Genomic DNA, 20,316 nt, shown 5'->3' on the forward strand with positions numbered 1-20,316 from the left:
CTCCTGCACTGAAGGTGGATTCTTTACCAAAGGAGCTATGAGGAAAGCCAGTTATTATTATACAAATGTCTTCTAAATTAAAATAAAAATTGCTAATAATTCTTGTCAGATAGAGATTTTAATACATCTAAATTACACTGAAAATAATTCTTTCCAAAATTGTGCATGTATCTTTTAAATGTGTATGATATTTAAAATTTTTCTGAGTAGTTAAAATGAAATCATTTTACATGTTTTTAAAGGTTAACTGAGGGGGGCGGTCCTAAGATGGCAGAGGAATAGGATGGGGAGACCACTTTCTCCCCTACAAATTCATTGAAAGATCATTTGAACGCTGAGCAAATTCCACAAAACAACTTCTGAATGCTGGTGGAGGACACCAGGCACCGAGAAAGGCAGCCCATTGTCTTCGAAAGGAGGTAGGACAAGATATAAAAGATAAAAAGAGAGACAAAAGAGTTAGGGACGGAGACCTGTCCCGGGAGGGAGTCTTAAAAGAGAAGATTCCAAACACCAGGAGACCCTCTCACCGGCAGGTCTGCGGGGAGTTTTGGAATCTCAGAGGGCAACGTTAACTGAGAGGAAAAAATAAATAAATAAAACCCACAGATTATGGGTCTATCTACAGCTCCCAGCGGAGAAGTAGCCCAGATGCTTGCATCCACCACCAGCAAGCGGGGGCTGAACAGGGAGGCACAGGATGCATTGCTTAGGGTCAGGACCTGGCTTGAATGCCCTGAGGACAATCTGAGGGAGCTAACGTGAGATAGCAACGCAAACCATGGGATAGCCAGAGAGGAGGAAAAAAACACAAAGAGGAAAGAGAGAGAGAGAGAACTTTCCCACTAAAAGCTCTAACCTAAGGCACTGCCCATCCTCTCACAGAACAAAGGACTGAGCTAATACCAGAGGAGAGCTAGCCAGCTGCGGATCGGCCCACCCCCACGGGAGGCAGGGAGGCAGGTGGGCGCCAGTCAGAGCTGGAAGGAAAGGGGCAAACTCGGCCCCAGAGAGGGCATCCCCTACCAAACTGCGAGCAGGCTCTCAGTCGCTAACCAAGTCTTCTTGGTATCCTGAACGGTTGACATCTGTCAGGAGGGCCACAGCCACAGATCAGCTCCCCAGAAGAGACACACAGCACACCTGAGATGCCGCTGCACACCCAGGAAACCAAGCGGCTGGGACCCGGGAGGTGCTAAGATGCACCGCACCTGGGGAGTGTGCGCTCGCTAAGCTCCTGGTTGCCTGAGCTGCTCTGACCTGGGAAGGGCACAAAAAGTGCGCACAAAACACAGGCCCAGCTGAGTCTGTACCCGAGAACCTGAATGGCATAGATATGGGAAGTGCACGCAACCCAGGGCCCACCTTAGACAGTTACCCGGCAGAGCAACCTGGAGCCTGAGCAGTGTAGACCGGGAAAGCACACACTCTGTGAGTGGGGGCAAACCCAGTGTGACCCAGACACTACGAGCACTCCCCACACATGCCAGTGATATTTGTTTGCAGTGTTCCTCCCTCTCCGCAGCATAACTGAACAAGTGAGCCTAAATAAATGACCACCTTTGACCCCTTGCGTCAGGGCAGAAGTTAGATACTGAAGAGACTTGCAAACAGAGGAAGCCAAAATAAATAAAGAAGAGGGAACTGCTCTGGAAGTGACAGGTCCAACAGATTAAAACCTTGTAGTTAGCACTGGCTCAAACACAAAGAACAAATAATAAAAGCAGTAAGGGAAAAACAACAGTTAAACCCACACGGGGATCCCCATAAGGATAACAGCTGATCTTTCAATAGAAACTCTTGAAGCCAGAAGGGTACAGCAGGACATACGTAAAGTGATGAAAGAGAAAAACCTACAACCCAGATTACTGTACCCAGCAAGGATCTCATTCAAATATGAAGGAGAAATCAACAGCTTTACAGACAAGCAAAGGCTCAGAGAATTCAGCACCACCAAACCAGCTCTCCAACAAATGCTAAAGGATTTTCTCTAGGCGGGAAACACAGAAAAGGTTTATAAACTCGAACCCAAAACAACAAAGTAAATGGCAACGGGATCATACTTATCAATAATTACCTTAAATGTAAATAGGTTGAATGCCCCAGCCAAAAGATAAAGACTGGCTGAATGGATACAAAAACAAGATCCATATGCTGTCTACAGAGAGCCACCTCAAAGCTAGATACACATACAGACTGAAAGTGAAGGGCTGGAAAAAGATATGTCATGCAAATGGAGACCAAAAGAAAGCAGGAGTAGCAATTCTCATATCAGATAAAATAGACTTTGAAATAAAGGCCATGAAAAGAGACAAAGCAGGACACTACATAATGATCAAAGGATCAATCCAAGAAGAAGATATATATAAATATATATAAGGCAAAATGCTAACAAATATGAAAGGGGGAATTAACAGTAACACAATAATAGTGGGAGACTTTAATACCCCACTCACACCTATGGATAGATCAACTAAACAGAAAATTAATAGCACAAACTTTAAATGATACAATGGACCAGTTAGACCTAATTGATATCTATAGGACATTTCACCCTAAAACAATAAATTTCTCCGTTTTCTTAAGTACATACAGAACCTTCTCCAGGATAGAGCACATCCTGGGCCATAAATCTAGCCTTGGTAAATTCAAAAAAACTGAAATCATCTCAAGCATCTTTTCTGATCACAATGTGGTAAGATTAGATGTCAACTACAGGAAAAAAAAAAAACTATGAAAAATACGAACATATGGAGGCTGAACAACACACTTCTGAATAACCAACAAGTCATAGAAGAAATCAAAATATGAATAGAAACAAATGAAAATGAAAACACAACAACCCCAAACCTATGGGATTCAGTAAAAGCCATGCTAAGGGGAAGGTTCATAGTAATACAAGCCTACCTCAAGAAACAGGAGAGAAATCAAATAAATCACCTAACTCTACACCTAAAGCAACTAGAAAAGGAAGATATGAGGAACCCCAGGGTTAGTAGAAAGAAAGAAATCACAAAAATTAGGGCAGAAATAAATGCAAAAGAAACAAAAGAGACCATAGCAAAAATTAACAAAGCTAAAACCTGGTTTTTCAAGAAGATAAATAAAATAGACAAACCATTAGCCAAACTCATCAAGAAACAAAGGGAGAAGAGTCAAATCAAAATTAGAAATGAAAATGGAGAAATCACAACAGACAACACAGAAATACAAAGGATCATAAGAGACTACTATCAGCAACTATATGCCAATAAAATGGGCAACCTGGAAGAAATGCACAAATTCTTAGAAAAGTATAACTTTCCAAAACTGAACCAAGAAGAAATAGAAAATCTTAACAGATCCATCACAAGCACAGAAATTGAAATCATAATCAGAAATCTTCCAACAAACAAAAGCCCAGGACCAGATGGCTTCACAGCTGAATTCTACCAAAAATTTAGAGAATAGCTAACACCAATCCTACTCAAACTCTTCCAGAAAATTTCAGAGGAAGGTAAACTTTGAAAACCATTCTATGAGGTCACCATCACCCTAACACCAAAACTGAACAAAGATGCCACACACACAAAAAAAACTGCAGGCTAATATTACTGATGAACATAGATGCAAACATCCTTAACAAAATTCTAGCAAACAGAATCCAACAACATATTAAAAAAATCATACATCTTGACCAAGTGGCTTTATCCCAGGGATGCAAGGATTCTTCAATATTCACAAATCAATCAATGTGATACACCATATTAACAAATTAAAAGATAAAAACCATATGATTATCTCAATAGATGCAGAGAAAGCCTTTGACAAAATTCAACACCCACTTATGACAAAAAAGCTCCAGAAAGCAGGAATAGAAGAAACATACATCAACATAATAAAAGCTATATATGACAAATCCACAGCAAACATTATCCTCAATGGTGAAAAATTTAAAGCAATTCCCCTAAAGTCAGGAACAAGACAAGGGTGCCGACTCTCACCACTACTATTCAATATAGTTTTGGAAGTTTTGGCCACAGCAATCAGAGCAGAAAAAGAGATAAAAGGAATCCAGACTGGAAAAGAAGAAGTAAAACTCTCACTGTTTGCAGATGACATGATCCTCTACATAGAAAACCCTAAAGACTCCACCAGAAAATTACTAGAGCTAATCAATGAATATAGTAAGGTTGCAGGATATAAAATCAACATACAGAAATCCCTTGCATTCCTATACACTGAGAAAACAGAAAGAGAAATTAAGGAAATAATTCCATTCACCATTGCAATGAAAAGAATAAAATACTTAAGAATATATCTACCTAAAGAAACAAAAGACCTATATATAGAAAACTATAAAACACTAGTGAAAGAAATCAAAGAGGACACAAATAGATAGACAAATATACCATGTTCATGGATCAGAAGAATCAATATAGTGACAATGAGTATACTACCCAAAGCAGTCTATAGATTCAATACAATCCCTATCAATGGTATTTTTCAGAGAATTAGAACAAATAATTTCACAATTTGTTTGGAATTACAAAAAAACTCAAATAGCCAAAGCAATCTTGACAAAGAAGAATGGAACTGGAGGAATCAACTTGCCTGACTTCAGGCTATACTACAAAGCTACAGTCATCAAGACAGTATGGTACTGGTACAAACACAGAAACACAAATCAATGGAACAAAATAGAAAGCCCAGAGATAAGTCCACGCACCTATTGACACCTTATCTTTGACAAAGGAAGCAAGAATATACAATGGAGAAAAGACAATGTCTTTAACAAGTGGTGCTGGGAAAACTGGTCAACCACTTGTAAACGAATGAAACTGGAACACTTTCTAACACCATACACAAAAATAAACTCAAAATGGATTAAAGATCTAAATGTAAGGCCAGAAACCATAAAACTCCTAGAGGAAAACATAGGCAAAACACTCTCTGACATAAATTATGGCAGGATCCTCTATGACACACCTCCCAGAGTAATGGAAATAAAAGCAAAAATAAACAAATGGGACCTAATTAAACTTAAAAGCTTTTGTGAAGGAAACTATAAGCAAGGTGAAAAGACAGCCTTCAGAATGGGAGAAAATAATAGCAAATGAAACTGACAAAAAATTAATCTCAAAAATATACAAGCAGCTCCTGCAGCTCAATTCCAGAAAAATAAGCAATCCAATAAAAAAATGGGCCAAAGAACTAAACAGACATTTCTCCAGAGAAGACATACAAATGGCTAACAAACACATGAAAAGATGCTCAACATCACTCATTATCAGAGAAATGCAAATCAAAACCACAAAAAGGTACCATCTCATGCCAGTCAGAATGGCTACTATCCTAAAGTCTACAAACAATAAATGCTGGAGAGGGTGTGGAGAAAAAGGACCCCTCTTACACTGTTGGTGGGAATGGAAACTAGTACAGCCACTATGGAGAACAGTGTGGAGATTCCTTAAAAAGCTGGAACTAGAACTGCCATATGACCCAGCAATCCACTGCTGGGCAGACACACTGAGAAAATCAGAACTGAAAGAGACATGTGTACCCAAATGTTCATCGCAGCACTGTTTACAATAGCCAGGACACGGAAGCAACCTAGATGTCCATTGGCAGACAAATGGATAAGAAAGCTGTGGTACATATACACAATGGAATATTACTCATCTATTAAAAAGAATGCATTTGAATCAGTTCTAATGAGGTGGATGAAACTGGAGCCTATTATACAGACTGAAGTAAGTCAGAAAGAAAGACACCAATACAGTATATTAAGGCATATATATGGAATTTAGAAAGATGGTAACGATGACCCTATATGCAAGACAGCAAAAGAGACACAGAGGTAAAGAACAGACTGTTGGACTCTGTGGGAGAAGATGAGGGTGGGATGATGTGAGAGAATAGCACTGAAACATGTATATTATCATATGTGAAATAGATCACCAGTCCAGGATGACCCTGAGAGATGGGATGGGGAGGGAGGTGGGAGGTAGGGTCAGGATGGGGAACACATGTACACCATGGCTGATTCATGTGAATGTATGTAAAAAACCACAATATTGTAAAGTAATTAGCCTCCAATTAAAATAAAAAAAATTAAAAAAAAATAAATCACAGATTTTTAGGCAAACTTAAGAAATGGGTACATTGAAAGAAACTTTGTTTTTTGACTTCTAGGTAATATTCCAAAGTAACCATGAGGCTGTTGTATTATGATCTCCTACAAGAAATGTTATCACAGTTTATAGTTCTTTTCTTGGTATTCCCAAGGCACAAGATGAATCAGTTCAGTTCAGTTCAGTCGCTCAGTCATGTCCGACTCTTTGGGACCATATGAACTGCAGCATACCAGGCCTCTCTGTCCCTCACCAACAGCCTTAGTCTACCCAAACTCATGTCTATTGAGTTGGTGATGCCATCCAACCATCTCATCCTCTGTCGTCCCCTTTTCCTCCTGCCCTCAATCTTGCACAGCATCAGGGTCTTTTCAAATGAGTCAGCTCTTCACATCAGGTGGCCAAAGTATAGGAGTTTCAGCCTCAACATTGTCTTTCCAATGAACACCCAGGACTGATCTCCTTTATGATGGACTGGTTGGATCTCCTTGCAGTCCAAGGGACTCTCAAGAGTCTTCTCCAATAATACAGTTCAAAAGCATCAGTTCTTCAGTGCTCAGCTTTCTTTATATTCCACTCTCACATCCATACATGATGACTGGAAAAACCATAGCCTTGACTAGAAGGACCTTTGTTGACAAAGTAACGTCTCTGCTTTTTAATATGCTGTCTAGATTGGTCATAACTTTCCTTCAAAGGAGTAAGCATATTTTAATTTCATGGCTGCAATCACCATCTGCAGTAATTCTGGAGCCCCCAAAAATAAAGTTAGCCACTGTTTCCACTGTTTCCCCATCTATTTGCCATGAAGTGATGGGTCTGGATGCCATGATCTTAGTTTTCTGAATGTTGAGCTTTAAGCCAACTTTTTCACTCTCCTCTTTCACTTTCATCAAGAGGCTTTATAGTTCTTCTTCACTTTCTGCCATAAGGGTGGTGTCATCTGCATATCGGAGGTTATTGATATTTCTCCCAGCAAACTTGCTTCCAGCTTGTGCTTCCTCCAGGCCAGAATTTCTCATGATGTACTCCGCATATAAGTTAAATAAGCAGGGTGACAATATACAGCCTTGACGTACTCCTTTTCCTATTTGGAACCAGTCTGTTGTTCCATGTCCAGTTCTAACTGTTGCTTCCTGACCTACATACAGGTTTATCAAGAGGCAGTTCAGGTGGTCTAATATTCCCATCTCCTTCAGAATTTTCCACAGTTTATTGTCATCCACACAGTCAAAGGCTTCTAATCACAAACAAAGGCAATGCCAAATAATGCTCAAACTACCGCACAATTGCACTCATCTCACACACTAGTAAAGTAATGTCAAAATTCTCCAAGCCAGGCTTCAGCAATACGTGAACTGTGAACTTCCATACGTTCAAGCTGGCGTTAGAGAAGGCAGAGGAACCAGAGATCAAATTGCCAACATCCACTGGATCATTGAAAAAGCAACAGAGTTTCAGAAAAACATCTATTTCTGCTTTATTGACTATGCCAAAGCTTTTGACTGTGTGGAAAGAGACAAAAATCAATGCTGAAGGATAATAGTCTCTAGATTTTTGAAATTTAAGATGTACCTGAGGGGACTTCCCTGGTGGTCCAGTGGTAAAGAATCTGCCTTGCATTGCAGAGGATGTGGGTTCGATCCCTGGTCCAGGAACTAATATCCCACATGCCAGGGAGCAAATAAGCCTGTGTGCCACAGCTACTGAGCCTATGCAACACAACTAGAGAGACCGAGTGCCACAAGGGAAGATTCCACATGACACAAGGGAAGATCCCTCATGTTTCAACTAACATCTGATACAGCAAAATAATTAAAAAAAAAAAAAAAAAAAAGATGGACCTGAAAAAAAGAAAAAGTATAATCAAATCTAACAGGACAGATCCTATTGCCTATGACAGAGTGATATGGTCTTGAGAGCCTATACTTTTGTCTCTGCTGACCTAAAGATTCAGACTGAGGAAGACCTTCCTAAATCATGATCTCTGTATGAACTGTCTTACATGGTTCTATAAGAATTTGGTTAAAAGAGAAATAAATCTTGTTCTGCTGGAAAAAAAAATAAAGGTAACTGAATTTTAAAATTGAAATTAAGTAGATTATATAAAGTACAATACAGAAGTATGTCGTATAAGTACACACATCTTCAATAGAAAAATGGGTTTGTTTAAACCAAAGTATGTAAATGGGCAATTATACTTTATTTTTCACTAAGTAATGATTAGTATAAATATAGGATTATAAAAATATTCTCATGACTTGAGGGGTTATACATTATTTCTGCATACAAATTATTAGATGACTTCTGAAACTTGAACTACTCTCTTCTGTTTTATGGCTTTGTTGCCTAAAGTGCTGACATAGTTATTCTGTAATAGATGCACGTTTAACAACCTTTTGTGTTTATTGATTCTTGGGGAGATATACAAAAGACTCTTAAGACTGCTCTGGTGATTATTCAGATAATATGAGTAAAGTGTTCATAAATTTGTGATTGACATAGTTTGAAGTTTTTATAAATGAAAACAGTAGATTTTGAGCTACTTTGTCACACTGCTGAAACCAACTTGAGTTTGAATGATTAGTAATAATTAAAGCACATATATTTCATAAGACTTGTGTTACATTAGCATATAAATCTTCACAAGGCTAAAAATTATTCTTTATTATGTTATAAAAATATTTATGAACTATGATAATATATTAAAATTAATGTAAGAAAAACAAATAAGGTAATTTGTATGTCTGTATATTCTTATTAATTATAGGTTAAAGGAAAAACTATAGAAATTACATTTCTAAGTTTGGGGCCTAATATAAATTTGAGGTATTTTTAGTAAAAAATATATTAATAGTAAATCAAAAAGTAAGATCAGTGTAGTGTACAAAAAGAACCATGAAAATGGTGCTTGTGTTACCTTTTCACTTTGATGACTATGAGGAGTTTCTTGGAATAAATTCAGATGTTATAAGAGATTTCTGATTAACAAGGTGAAAACAATTAGTTTTTTAACATCAATTTTTTAAAGATTACCTATAACATCTTTTTTCTGTACAACTTAATAATTAAATTCTAAAAGTATTAAAGTTTAGAATTAAAGGTTACACTAGGTCATTTCAGAATTTTGAGTTGGCCCTGCCTAAGTATTAGGCTTTATGTAGGCTTTAACCTACAGTATGTATGTAGGCTTTAACCTACAGTAAAATTTGTTCTTTTTAGTTAGTAAAAGAAAAAAAGTGCAACTGAGCTATTAGGAGGTAATAAGACGCAGAATATGAAGCCAAGATAGGCCCATTATTGGCATGACACCAGTCACACCTTGGGAATGTTAAGTAATAATGAAGAGATGAATAAGTACATTTAGTAGTAATTTGTTAATATTCACCAAGGGGTAAGTTTATATAAAAGATATGGTAAAAGTTTCGATTATCAGTACAAACATATACCTAGTTACCACTTAAAGTTTTATCTCTCTGATATGATAAAAAAGTATCCTTAACATTTTTTGCTTTTCCTGCAGCATCTAATTTAATGCTGTGTACATAATAGTTGTGACAGACCGGGGAGAAACATGGAGGAGCTACCCCTCACCCAAGGTCGGGGCAGCAGCTGAGAGGAGCCACCCCATATCCAAAAAGCGGTGGCTTCACGGGTGCAGGAGGGCCAAGAGGAGCTACTCCACTTTCAAGGTAAGGAGGAGTGGCCATGAAGAGATACCCCTCGTCCAAGGTAAGGAGCAGTGGCTGCGCTTTGCTGGAGCAGCCGTGAAGATATACCCCAGGTCCAAGGTAGGAGAAACCCAAGTAAGACGGTAGGTGTTATGGGAGGGCATCAGAGGGCAGACACACTGAAACCATAATCACAGACAACTAGTCAATCTGATCACACAGACCACAGCCCTGTCTAACTCAATGAAACTAAGCCATGCCGTGTGGGGCCACCCAAGACGGCGGGTCATGGTGGAGAGGCCTGACAGAATGTGGTCCACTGGAGAAGGGAATGGAAAACCTCTTCAGTATTCTTGCCTTGAGAATCCCATGAACAGTATGAAAAGGCAAAATGATAGGATACTGAAAGAGGAACTCCCCAGGTCAGTAAGTGCCCAATATGCTACTGGAGATCAGTAGAGAAATAACTCCAGAAATACCCAGTTGTGGATGTGACTGGTGATAGAAGCAAGGGCCGATGCTGTAAAGAGCAATATTGCATAGGAACCTGGAACCTTAAGTCCATGAATCAAGGCAAATTCCAAGTGGTCAAACAGGGGATGGCAAGAGTGAATGTCGACATTCTAGGAATCAGCGAACTAAAATAGACTGGAATGGGTGAATTTAACTCAGATGACCATTATATCTACTACAGTGGGCAGGAATCCCTTAGAAGAAATGGAGTAGCCATCATGGTCAACAAAAGAGTCCAAAATGCAGTACTTGGATGCAATCTCAAAAACAACAGAATGATCTCTGTTCGTCTCCAAGGCAAACCATTCAATATCACAGTAATCCAAGTCTATGCCCCAACCAGTAATGCTGAAGAAGCTGAAGCTGAATGGTTCTATGAAGACCTACAAGACCTTTTAGAACTAATACCCAAAAAAGATGTCCTTTTTCATTACAGGGGACTGGAATACAAAAGTAGGAAGTCAAGAAACACCTGGGGTAATAGGCAAATTTGGCCTTGGAATACGGAATAAAGCAGGGCAAAGGCTAATAGAGTTTTGCCAAGAGAACGCACTGGTCATAGCAAACACTCTCTTCCAACAACACAAGAGAAGACTCTACATATGGATCACGAGATGGTCAACACCAAAATCAGATTGATTATATTCTTTGCAGCCAAAGATGGAGAAGCTCTATACAGTCAGCAAAAACAAGACCGGGAGCTGACTGTGGCTCAGATCATGAACTCCTTATTGCCAAACTCAGACTTGAATTGAAGAAAGTAGGGAAAACCACTAGACCATTCAGGTATGACCTAAATCAAATCCCTTATGATTATACAGTGGAAGTGAGAAATAGATTTACGAGACTAGATGTGACAGATAGAGTCCCTGATGAACTATAGACGGAGGTTAGTGATATTGTACAGGAGACAGGGATCAAGACCATCCCCATGGAAAAGAAATGCAAAAAAGCAAAATGGCTGTCTGGGGATCCTTACAAATAGCTGTGAAAAGAAGAGAAGTGAAAAGCAAAGGAGAAAAGGAATGATATACCCATTTGAATACAGAGTTCCAAAGAATAGAAAGGAGAGATAAGAAAGCCTTCCTCAGCGATCAATGCAAAGTAATAGAGGAAAACACCAGAATGTGAATGACTAGAGATCTCTTCAAGAAAGTTAGAGATACCAAGGGAACATTTCATGCAAAGATGGGCTCAATAAAGGACAGAAATGGTATGGACCTTAACAGAAGCAGAAGATATTAAGAAGAGGTGGCAAGAATACACAGAAGAACTGTACAAAAAAGATCTTCACGACCCAGATAATCACAATGGTGTGATCATTCACCTAGAGCCAGACATCCTGGAATGTGAAGTCAAGTCAGCCTTAGGAAGCATGACTATGAACAAAGCTAGTGGAGGTGATGGAATTCCAGCTGAGCTATTTCAAATCCTGAAAGATGATGCTGTGAAAGTGCTACACTCAATATGCCAGCAAATTTGGAAAACTCAGCAGTGGCCACAGGACTGGAAAAGGTCAGTTTTCATTCCAATCCCAAAGAAAGGCAATGCCAAAGAATGCTCAAACTACTGCACAATTGCACTCATCTCACACGCTAGTAAAGTAATGCTCAAAATTCTCCAAGCCAGGCTTCAGCAATACGTGAACCTTGAACTTCCAGATGTTCAAGCTGGTTTTAGAAAAGGCAGAGGAACCAGAGATCAAATTGCCAACATCCGCTGGATCATGGAAAAAGCAAGAAAGTTCCAGAAAAACATCTACTTCTGCTTTATTGACTATGCCAAAGCCTTTGACTATGTGGATCACAATAAACTGGAAAATTCTGAAAGAGATGGGAATACCAGACCACCTGACCTGCCTCTCAAGAAACCTATATGCAGGTCAGGAAGCAACAGTTAGAATTGGACATGGAACAACAGACTGGTTCCAAATAGGAAAAGGACTACGTCAAAGCTGTATATTGTCACCCTGCTTGTTTAACTCATATGCAGAGTACATCATGAGAAACGCTGGGCTGGAAGAAGCACAAGCTGGAATCAAGATTGCTGGGAAAAATATCAATAACCTCCAATATGCAGATGACACCACGCTTATGGCAGAAAGTGAAGAGGAACTAAAAAGCCTCCTGATGCAAGTGAAAGAGGAGAGTGAAAAGGTTGGCTTAAAGCTCAACATTCAGAAAATGAAGATCATGGCATCCGGCCCCATCACTTCATGGGAAATAGATGGGGAAACAGTGAAACAGTGTCAGACTTTATCTTTTTGGGCTCCAAAATCACTGCAGATGGTGACTGCAGCCATGAAATTAAAAGACGCTTACTCCTTGAAAGGAAAGTTATGACCAACCTAGACAACATATTAAAAAGCAGAGACATTACTTTGACAACAGAGGTCGTCTAGTCAAGGCTATGGTTTTTCCAGTGGTCGCGTATGGATGTGAGAGTTGCACTGTGAAGAAAGCTGAGTGCCGAAGAATTGATGGTTTTGAACTGTGGTGCTGGAGAAGACTCTTGAGAGTCCCTTGGACTGCAAGGAGATCCAACCAGTCCATCCTAAAGGAGATCAGTCCTGGGTGTTCATTGGAAGGACTAATGCTGAAGCTGAAACTCCAATACTTTGGCCACCTCATGTGAAGAGTTGACTCATTGGAAAAGCTTGTGATGCTGGGAGGGACTGGGGGCAGGAGAAGGGGACGACAGAGAATGAGATGGCTGGATGGCATCACCAACTTGATGGACGTGAGTCTGAGTGAACTCCAGGAGATGGTGATGGACAGGGAGGCCTGGCGCGCTGTGATTAATGAGGCCGCAGAGTCGGACACAACTGAGCGACTGAACTGCACTGAACTGTATATAATAGTATTTTAAGACATTTTAAAAAATATTTAGTTGATTACTAAAATCTATAGGTATAATTTAGTAGAGGAATACAATTTAAAATCTGAATAACTGAGAACTTCCATGGTAGTCCAGTGGTTCAAACTCTGGGCTCCCAATGCAGGGGTGAGGATTCAATTCCCAGTCCGGGAACAAGGATCCTGAATGTCACATGGTGTGGCCAAAAATGTCTGAATAACTGCCAAAATGGTACAATTACCTCATCCTGTTCACATGTTCATAGTTATCAGAGAACAGTAACATCTTAAGAAATTTTACCCGTGGGATTTTCTCAGATATTCTGATACAGGATTATTTATGACATATGTTATTGTATTATTTTAAATAATAATTCCTTAAGTGTAAAATTCACCAAGAATAAAATATTTTTTATTACATAAAGAAAATTTTAGACAGAAACATATAATACACTCTTTCTTTAATGATTTTGTTTCATCCTCAACTTGCTTCCTTAGTACTTTAACTGTCACTTTCATTTCAACTCATTCATTTATTGAACAACAATTTCTAAGCACTACTATATAGCTGGCTCTAATCACAACACTTATGATACAATGGTACACAAGATTCCTGTCCTCATAGATCTTACAATCTGGGAGAAGATAAACTATAAATAAGTATAAAATAAAATAATGGGATGGAGTTATAAAGGTTAGGTGTAAGAAAAGGCAAAATTAAGTGTTCTTGGAAAGCCATTCTGATAAGCTAAAATTTGATCTATGACTGAAGAATAAATAAGAGCCACTTGAATATTTGGTGGAAGAACATCAAATAGGAAAGATCCTTTGTTTAGGAATAATAAAAAGGCAAAAATGGCTGGAAGATACTACATCAGATACAAAATGTATGGTGGACTTTATTACAACTACAAGAAGCCAGTGGATCGTGTTATGATATAATCTGTTTTACATTCTGAAAAGATCACTTAGGCTGCTCTGTGGAGAATGCATAGTGAGAACTCAGAAAAGTAAGAATGAAAGCAGAGAAAGCAAGTTCCTTTAACTTATTATGCTTACAGCTATTACTTTATGTATATATGTACATGTGCACACACACACAGTTTTTGGTTTAATATTTTGGCATGGTTTTCTTGACATTTCTTTTCCAGTTACTCATGCTTGATATGGGCAGCCCTATCAAGAACGCGCATTGCTCCAATACAGGTGGTTTAATCTTCCTTTAGTTTCTTCTCACTTTATCTGATAATTGTTTTTATATTCATAAGTACTTTAAATTGAAGAGTGAGTTATTTTGTATGCTATGAGTATTTGTTTTTTCTGAGAATGAAGGCAGCTAGAAGAGGGAGGGCTGTGCCTGGTTCTTCATATCCCTTTCCAAGTTTTATTGGAAGCACTGTACCTGATTTCACTCTATCTAGTCAAAGGAATATTCTTTTCCCATGAAAAGTGCTCTTGGTTCTTGAGGGATTCTTAGAAGATTTCATCTTAACTATCTTCATTGATCCTGTGGCTGCTACCTTCTACTCAATGCAGATTTTACTCACCTCTCTTCAGCAGCTTTCTTTACTCTCTTCCCAGGCACAGAAGCAAATATGGGGAACCAACGGAAGAGGTCACGACTTTTGGGTCTTCTGGGTATCTCTTGACCTGAGCATCGTTTCCCTTGGATGATTTCTTTTTCCCCTTGGATGACCTTATCTTTACTATTCTCTTGGATGTCCTCTTGTACTAAAGCCCATAATCTGGAGATAACCCTCTGCCTTTCTTTAACCTTTCTTCTCCAACAGGAAAAATCAGAATGACAAGCCCTAATTTTTCTTAGTCCTTCTGGTAAAAAGAATACTTGCCAGGGAAGAACTTGTTTCTTGAGGAATTTTCCAGGCCTTTTCCCTGTGTTACTCCCTCAGTTCCCATCTCTTCAGAGAGGAGAAAAGTAAGTTGAGCTCTCAGGATTTTAATTAATCCCCTTCCCTATTCTTCACACCACTGAGTTCAGAAGGCAACAGAGTTTACAGCCATGCCCATTCCTGGAATCCATTACCTCTCTCTTTCAATGCCTGTCATTTTTCAGAGATTATAGTTATAAATCCATGTTATAATGTTAGATGTAGAGGGTGTCAGTGGTCCTGGATAATTAACATGTAAGGAAAAAACCACCTATATAGTAATAAGTGACTTATGGTAATAAGTAGGCACTATGTGGTACCAGGCACTGTTCCAAGAACTTTACATTTACACTCATCTAGACACACACCCATTTAATCATAACTACAAACCTGATGAAATAGGAAGTAGTGTCATCTCCATTTTATAGACAAAAAAAAAAAAAAACTGAATCACAGAGAGGTTAAATAACTTGCTGAAGTCATATAGCTGGAATGTACTGAAAAAAGAATTCAAATCCCGATCATTGGTTACAATGTCCAAGTTCCTAAACAATACATATACTGTGTCTTTATATCAGAAATATATAGTTTAAGCCAGAGCTGAGATCCAAAATCTGAAATATAGGGCTCTCAATTTCTAGACCAAACTGTCTGATTTTCATTAATTATTATTTATTAAATGTTTATCCCAGTTGATAATCTTATAATCATAGGAGATACAAGAATCATTATATCAATTTTAAAAAAGAAAGAACATGAAGAGCTAAAGCAAGTTGGTTTAGAGTTAGCATGTGTATCTGAGTCTCTGTTACTTCAAAGCACTGGTTATAACATTGTCATTTAGTAGCTAAGTTGAGTCTAACTCTTTTGCGACCTCATGGACTGTAGCCCACTAGGCTCCTCTGCAACGGGATTTTCCAGGCAAGAACACAGGACTGGGTTGCCATTTCCTTCTCCAGGGGATCTTTCTGACCCAGGGATCGAACCTGCCTTTCCTGCAGGTGGATTCTTTACCCCTGACCCAACTGGGAAGCATGGTTATTATGGCCATACCTCTATTCAACTGTTATAATGCATTCCTTTGTAACATTTTTTAACCTTTAACTGATTTCTATTAAAATCCATATAAGCTCATTTTGACATTTCAATAATTTTCTTGTTCTGAATAATATGGTAAAAACTCTTATTTCAAGGATAATACCCAGGCCTAATTTTACACATAGAATGTTAAAGAATAATTTTGAGGGCAAAAGTCCATGGCTGACGTTTCAATGAGGACATATAGAACTTGTCTATGCATGCTGTAACATAAATTTTGTGAAACTCTGGTCACAGTAAGAAATAGCTGCTGCTGCTAAGTCGCTTCAGTCATGTCCAACTCTGCAACCCCACAGATGGCAGCCCACCAGGCTCCTCTGTCCCTGGGATTCTCCAGGCAAGAATACTGGAGTGGGTAGCCATTTTCTTCTCCAAGAAATAGCTACTTTGATCCAAATGAATGCCATTCATTGTATTTAAAAAAGGTAATTAAAATCTCAGCCAAGAAAATTAAATCATACATTGGAATCCTTCCTACATTCTTTTATGTTCTAACACTTGGTTACTATCTCTAACCTCTGGTTTGCTTATGAAAATTAGTAAACCATGACAAACCCATACTCTAAAACAATTATATTTAGAAGAGTCAACGTTTAAGAAAAATACTAATTTATGGTAAGATAATAGTTTTTCAAGAAATATACACTTACTTCTGCCTTTTTACGAGCTTCCATAGCTTTCATAAGCATCATATGTTGTCGCCTTCTCTCTCGTTCCTATTAAGCCAGATAAAATTAGGAATATAACTCAATCATAGTTAACAGTTTGATCTTCAAATGGAAAACAAAACAAAACAAAAAACTCTGTGTAGCATGTTTAGCATTTATAGACAAGTCACAGTAAATACTAAATATAAGACAAGAATGGCCAGTCTGTGCATGTTTTAGTTCAGGTTTAGAAAGCAAATACAAGAACAATCAAAAGCAAAAAGGTAAAGCAATGAACATGGAGACAGTGTAAACAGAAGCATACAAGATTTACTTATGGTCAGTTGTGATGCTCCTTCAAAAGCTGGCAGAACAAAAAGCATAATGGTTGGCTGGAACAGGTCAGTTACCTTACATCTGCTATTAGAAAAACCACAAATATGTACTATAGCCAATTAAACTAAAGCTTGTGTTCTTAAATTTTTATTTAGATCAGGCAGAAATTGCTTTAAAATCACTTTTACATCACGGTTTTAGAATTACTTTTATTTCAAATACACTATCATTTTGTAAATCCAATAATCCACCAACAAATTAGAAAGTTTTTGTTTAAAGCTTTAACACCAATTTAAACTAGTCATGGTTCATATAACACCATCAATGAAATGAGATATTCCTGTTTACTGATGTCTGTCCCTTGATGCAGTATTGAAAGCCACTAAAGCTGCACCATGGGCTCACAAGTTAAATCTAAAAGGCACAATATGAAAATAAAGTAAGCACTAGCTTACTTTGATAGTCTCCTTTTATTTAAAAAAAAATCACATAGGTATAATGTTGAAACAGTTCTTTTTAAATATATGCGATTCGCCCAAAGGGATATTTCTAAAAATTTCTAAAATTTGTCCATAAAACCAGAATATATTTCATATTCTCTCATCAAACTAACCCAAAATTCCCATTGTATTCAATGGCAGTTTTGCATCTAGAATGATGAGAGAATATGGGTCATAATTGTATCTAATTGTATAGTGATCCAACTTTCACTGTGACATCAGTAATGTAAACTTTTAGACAGCAGCCTATTTAAGGCTTGCATGATTCAATTACAAATCTTGGATATACACCGTATTTCTTTTATAGATAGACAAGCAGATGTATGCAATGCACTGTGCTGTAAAGCCATGCAGCAGTATGTAATATGACAGCAGCCAGTGCTACACTTTATGCATTGCTATGACAACCATATCACAACCAAATCACAATGCGGTGTTAGATGTACAAAAATAAACATACCCATACCATATCTAGTCTATGCCTCTCCAACTCCTGGTAGAAAGAGTTGGCACAACATTATGAAACAGAAATCACAGAGTCATGAAACCAATTTTTAACCCCCCAAAAGACACCAATACCAAAGCAAGGAATTTAAGCAGGAATTACATTGGAAATTTTTAAGAAAATATTTTGAAGATTTTTCAAAAAATAGATTTAAGAAAAATTATAAAATTTACATTTAAAAATTTGTATAACTGTGTGTATACAGACCTGATGCTTTAGAAGAACAGCTTGCTGTCTTCTCATTTCTTTTTCCTTAAAAATAAGAAACTTTTAATATATGATTTTTAGGAAAAATTTAGAACATGCTACAAGTATTAAAAGCTCCTTTTCTGAGATTCTATAGTCTTCTATTAGGTTGAACCACATGAAATTTCAAATCTCCAAAATTTTTTTTTACTTATAAAGTGGCAACTTCGTATGGTTACCTAATATATAAAAACTATATGATAAGAGCAAGCATCTGACTTAACAGCACACTTCAATGGCATGTTTACAGAACTGACTAGCTAGATGGACAGAGTATATCACATACAAATGGCACTTAAAAAAAAAAACACATAAAAAGCAATCCTCCTGTCTAGCTGATTAAAACTCCACTCTGAATATAAATTCCTAAAAACTCTATGATTAACAGGATCTATGTCATTTCTACACACTGTACAGGAATAAGAGTGACAAGAGACAAAGGGATAAATTTGAGATTTTTATGTCCACCTACAATTGAGGGCATTATTTCAAAAGGGTGGGGCTTAATGCATGTAATTCTGTGAATCTCACCACATGAGTATTTCATAAAGCTAAAATATGAATGAAATTAATATAAAGGGCAATCATGAAAAGGAGTAGAAATCTAAAGAACAAAGTAAGAGAGTCTATGTAGAAAAGGTGACAAATGGTTCCCTAGCTTTAAAAGACGTAATCAAATCAGTTCAGTTCAGTTGCTCAGTCGTGTCCGACTCTTTGCAACCCTATGAACTGCAGCACGCCAGGCCTCCCTGTAAATCACCAACACCCGGAGTCTACTCAAACTCATGTACATTGAGTCAGTGATGCCATCCAACCATCTCATCCTCTGTTGCCCCCTTCTTCTTCTTTCAATCTTGCCCAGCATCAGGGTCTTTTCAAATGAGTCAGCTCTTCACATGAGGTGGCCAAAGTACTGGAGTTTCAGCTTCAACATCAGTCCTTCCAATGAACACTCAGGACTCATCTTTAGGATGGACTGGTTGGATCTCCTTGCAGTCCAAGGGACTCTCAAGAGCCTTCTCCAACACCACAGTTCAAAAGCATAAATCCTTCGGTGCTCAGCTTTCTTTATAGTCCAGCTCTCACATCCATACATGACCACTGGAAAAACCATAGCTTTGACTAGATGGACCTTTGTTGGCAAAGTAATGTCTCTGCTTTTTAATATGCTGTCTGCTGCTAAGTCGCTTCAGTCGTGTCCGACTCTGTGCGACCCTATAGACGGCAGCCCAACAGGCTTCCCCGTCCCTGGGATTCTCCAGGCAAGAACACTGGAGTGGGTTGCCATTTCCTTCTCCAATGCATGAAAGTGAAAAGTGAAAGTGAAGTCGCTCAGTCCTGTCTAACTCTTAGTGACCCCATGGACTGCAGCCTACCAGGCTCCTCCGTCCATGGGATTTTCCAGGCAAGAGTACTGGAGTGGGGTGCCATTGCCTTCTCCAATATGCTGTCTAGGTTTGTCATAACTTTCCTGCCAAGGACTAAGCATCTTTTAATTTCATGGCTGCAGTCACCATCTGCAGTGATATTAGAGCCCAGGAAAATAAAGTCTGCCACTGTTTCCACTGTTTCCCCATCTATTTGTCGTGAAATGATGGGACCGGATGCCATGATCTTAGTTTTCTGAATGTTGAATTTTAAGCCAACTTTTTCACTCTGTTCTTTCACTTTCATCAAGGCTTCAAGTTTTTTTTTTCGCTTTTGGCCATAAGGGTGGTGTCATCTGCATATCTGAGGTTATTGATATTTCTCCCAGCAATCTTGATTCCAGCTTGTGCTTCATCCACCCTAGCATTTCTCATGATATACTCTGCATGTAAGTTAAATAAGCAGGGTGACAATATACAGCCTTGACATACTCCTTTTCCTATTTGGAACCAGTCTGTTGTTCTATGTCCAGTTCTAACTGTTCCTTCCTGACCTGCATACAGATTTCTCAAGAG

At 38.3% G+C, this 20,316-nt stretch overlaps 1 protein-coding gene across 13 annotated transcripts in view; it reads right to left on the minus strand.

Moving 5' to 3' along the window:
- BAZ2B (bromodomain adjacent to zinc finger domain 2B) overlaps positions 1–20,316 on the minus strand; it is a 422,769-nt gene that overhangs the window by 56,620 nt on the left and 345,833 nt on the right. For 8 of the 13 annotated variants that reach the window (XM_070357371.1, XM_070357382.1, XM_070357374.1 and 5 more), the window contains 3 exons: positions 18,335–18,379; positions 18,083–18,115; positions 16,790–16,855 (listed from right to left, as the gene is read on the minus strand). In XM_070357371.1, coding sequence (XP_070213472.1) covers positions 16,790–16,855; positions 18,083–18,115; positions 18,335–18,379 — 144 coding nt within the window. The remainder of the gene's footprint in view (positions 1–16,789; positions 16,856–18,082; positions 18,116–18,334; positions 18,380–20,316) is intronic. The other 5 variants (XM_070357397.1, XM_070357381.1, XM_070357375.1 and 2 more) reach the window with 2 other exon arrangements.

Source organism: Bos mutus, chromosome 2, assembly GCF_027580195.1.
Source record: "Bos mutus isolate GX-2022 chromosome 2, NWIPB_WYAK_1.1, whole genome shotgun sequence".
Lineage (NCBI taxonomy): Eukaryota > Metazoa > Chordata > Mammalia > Artiodactyla > Bovidae > Bos > Bos mutus.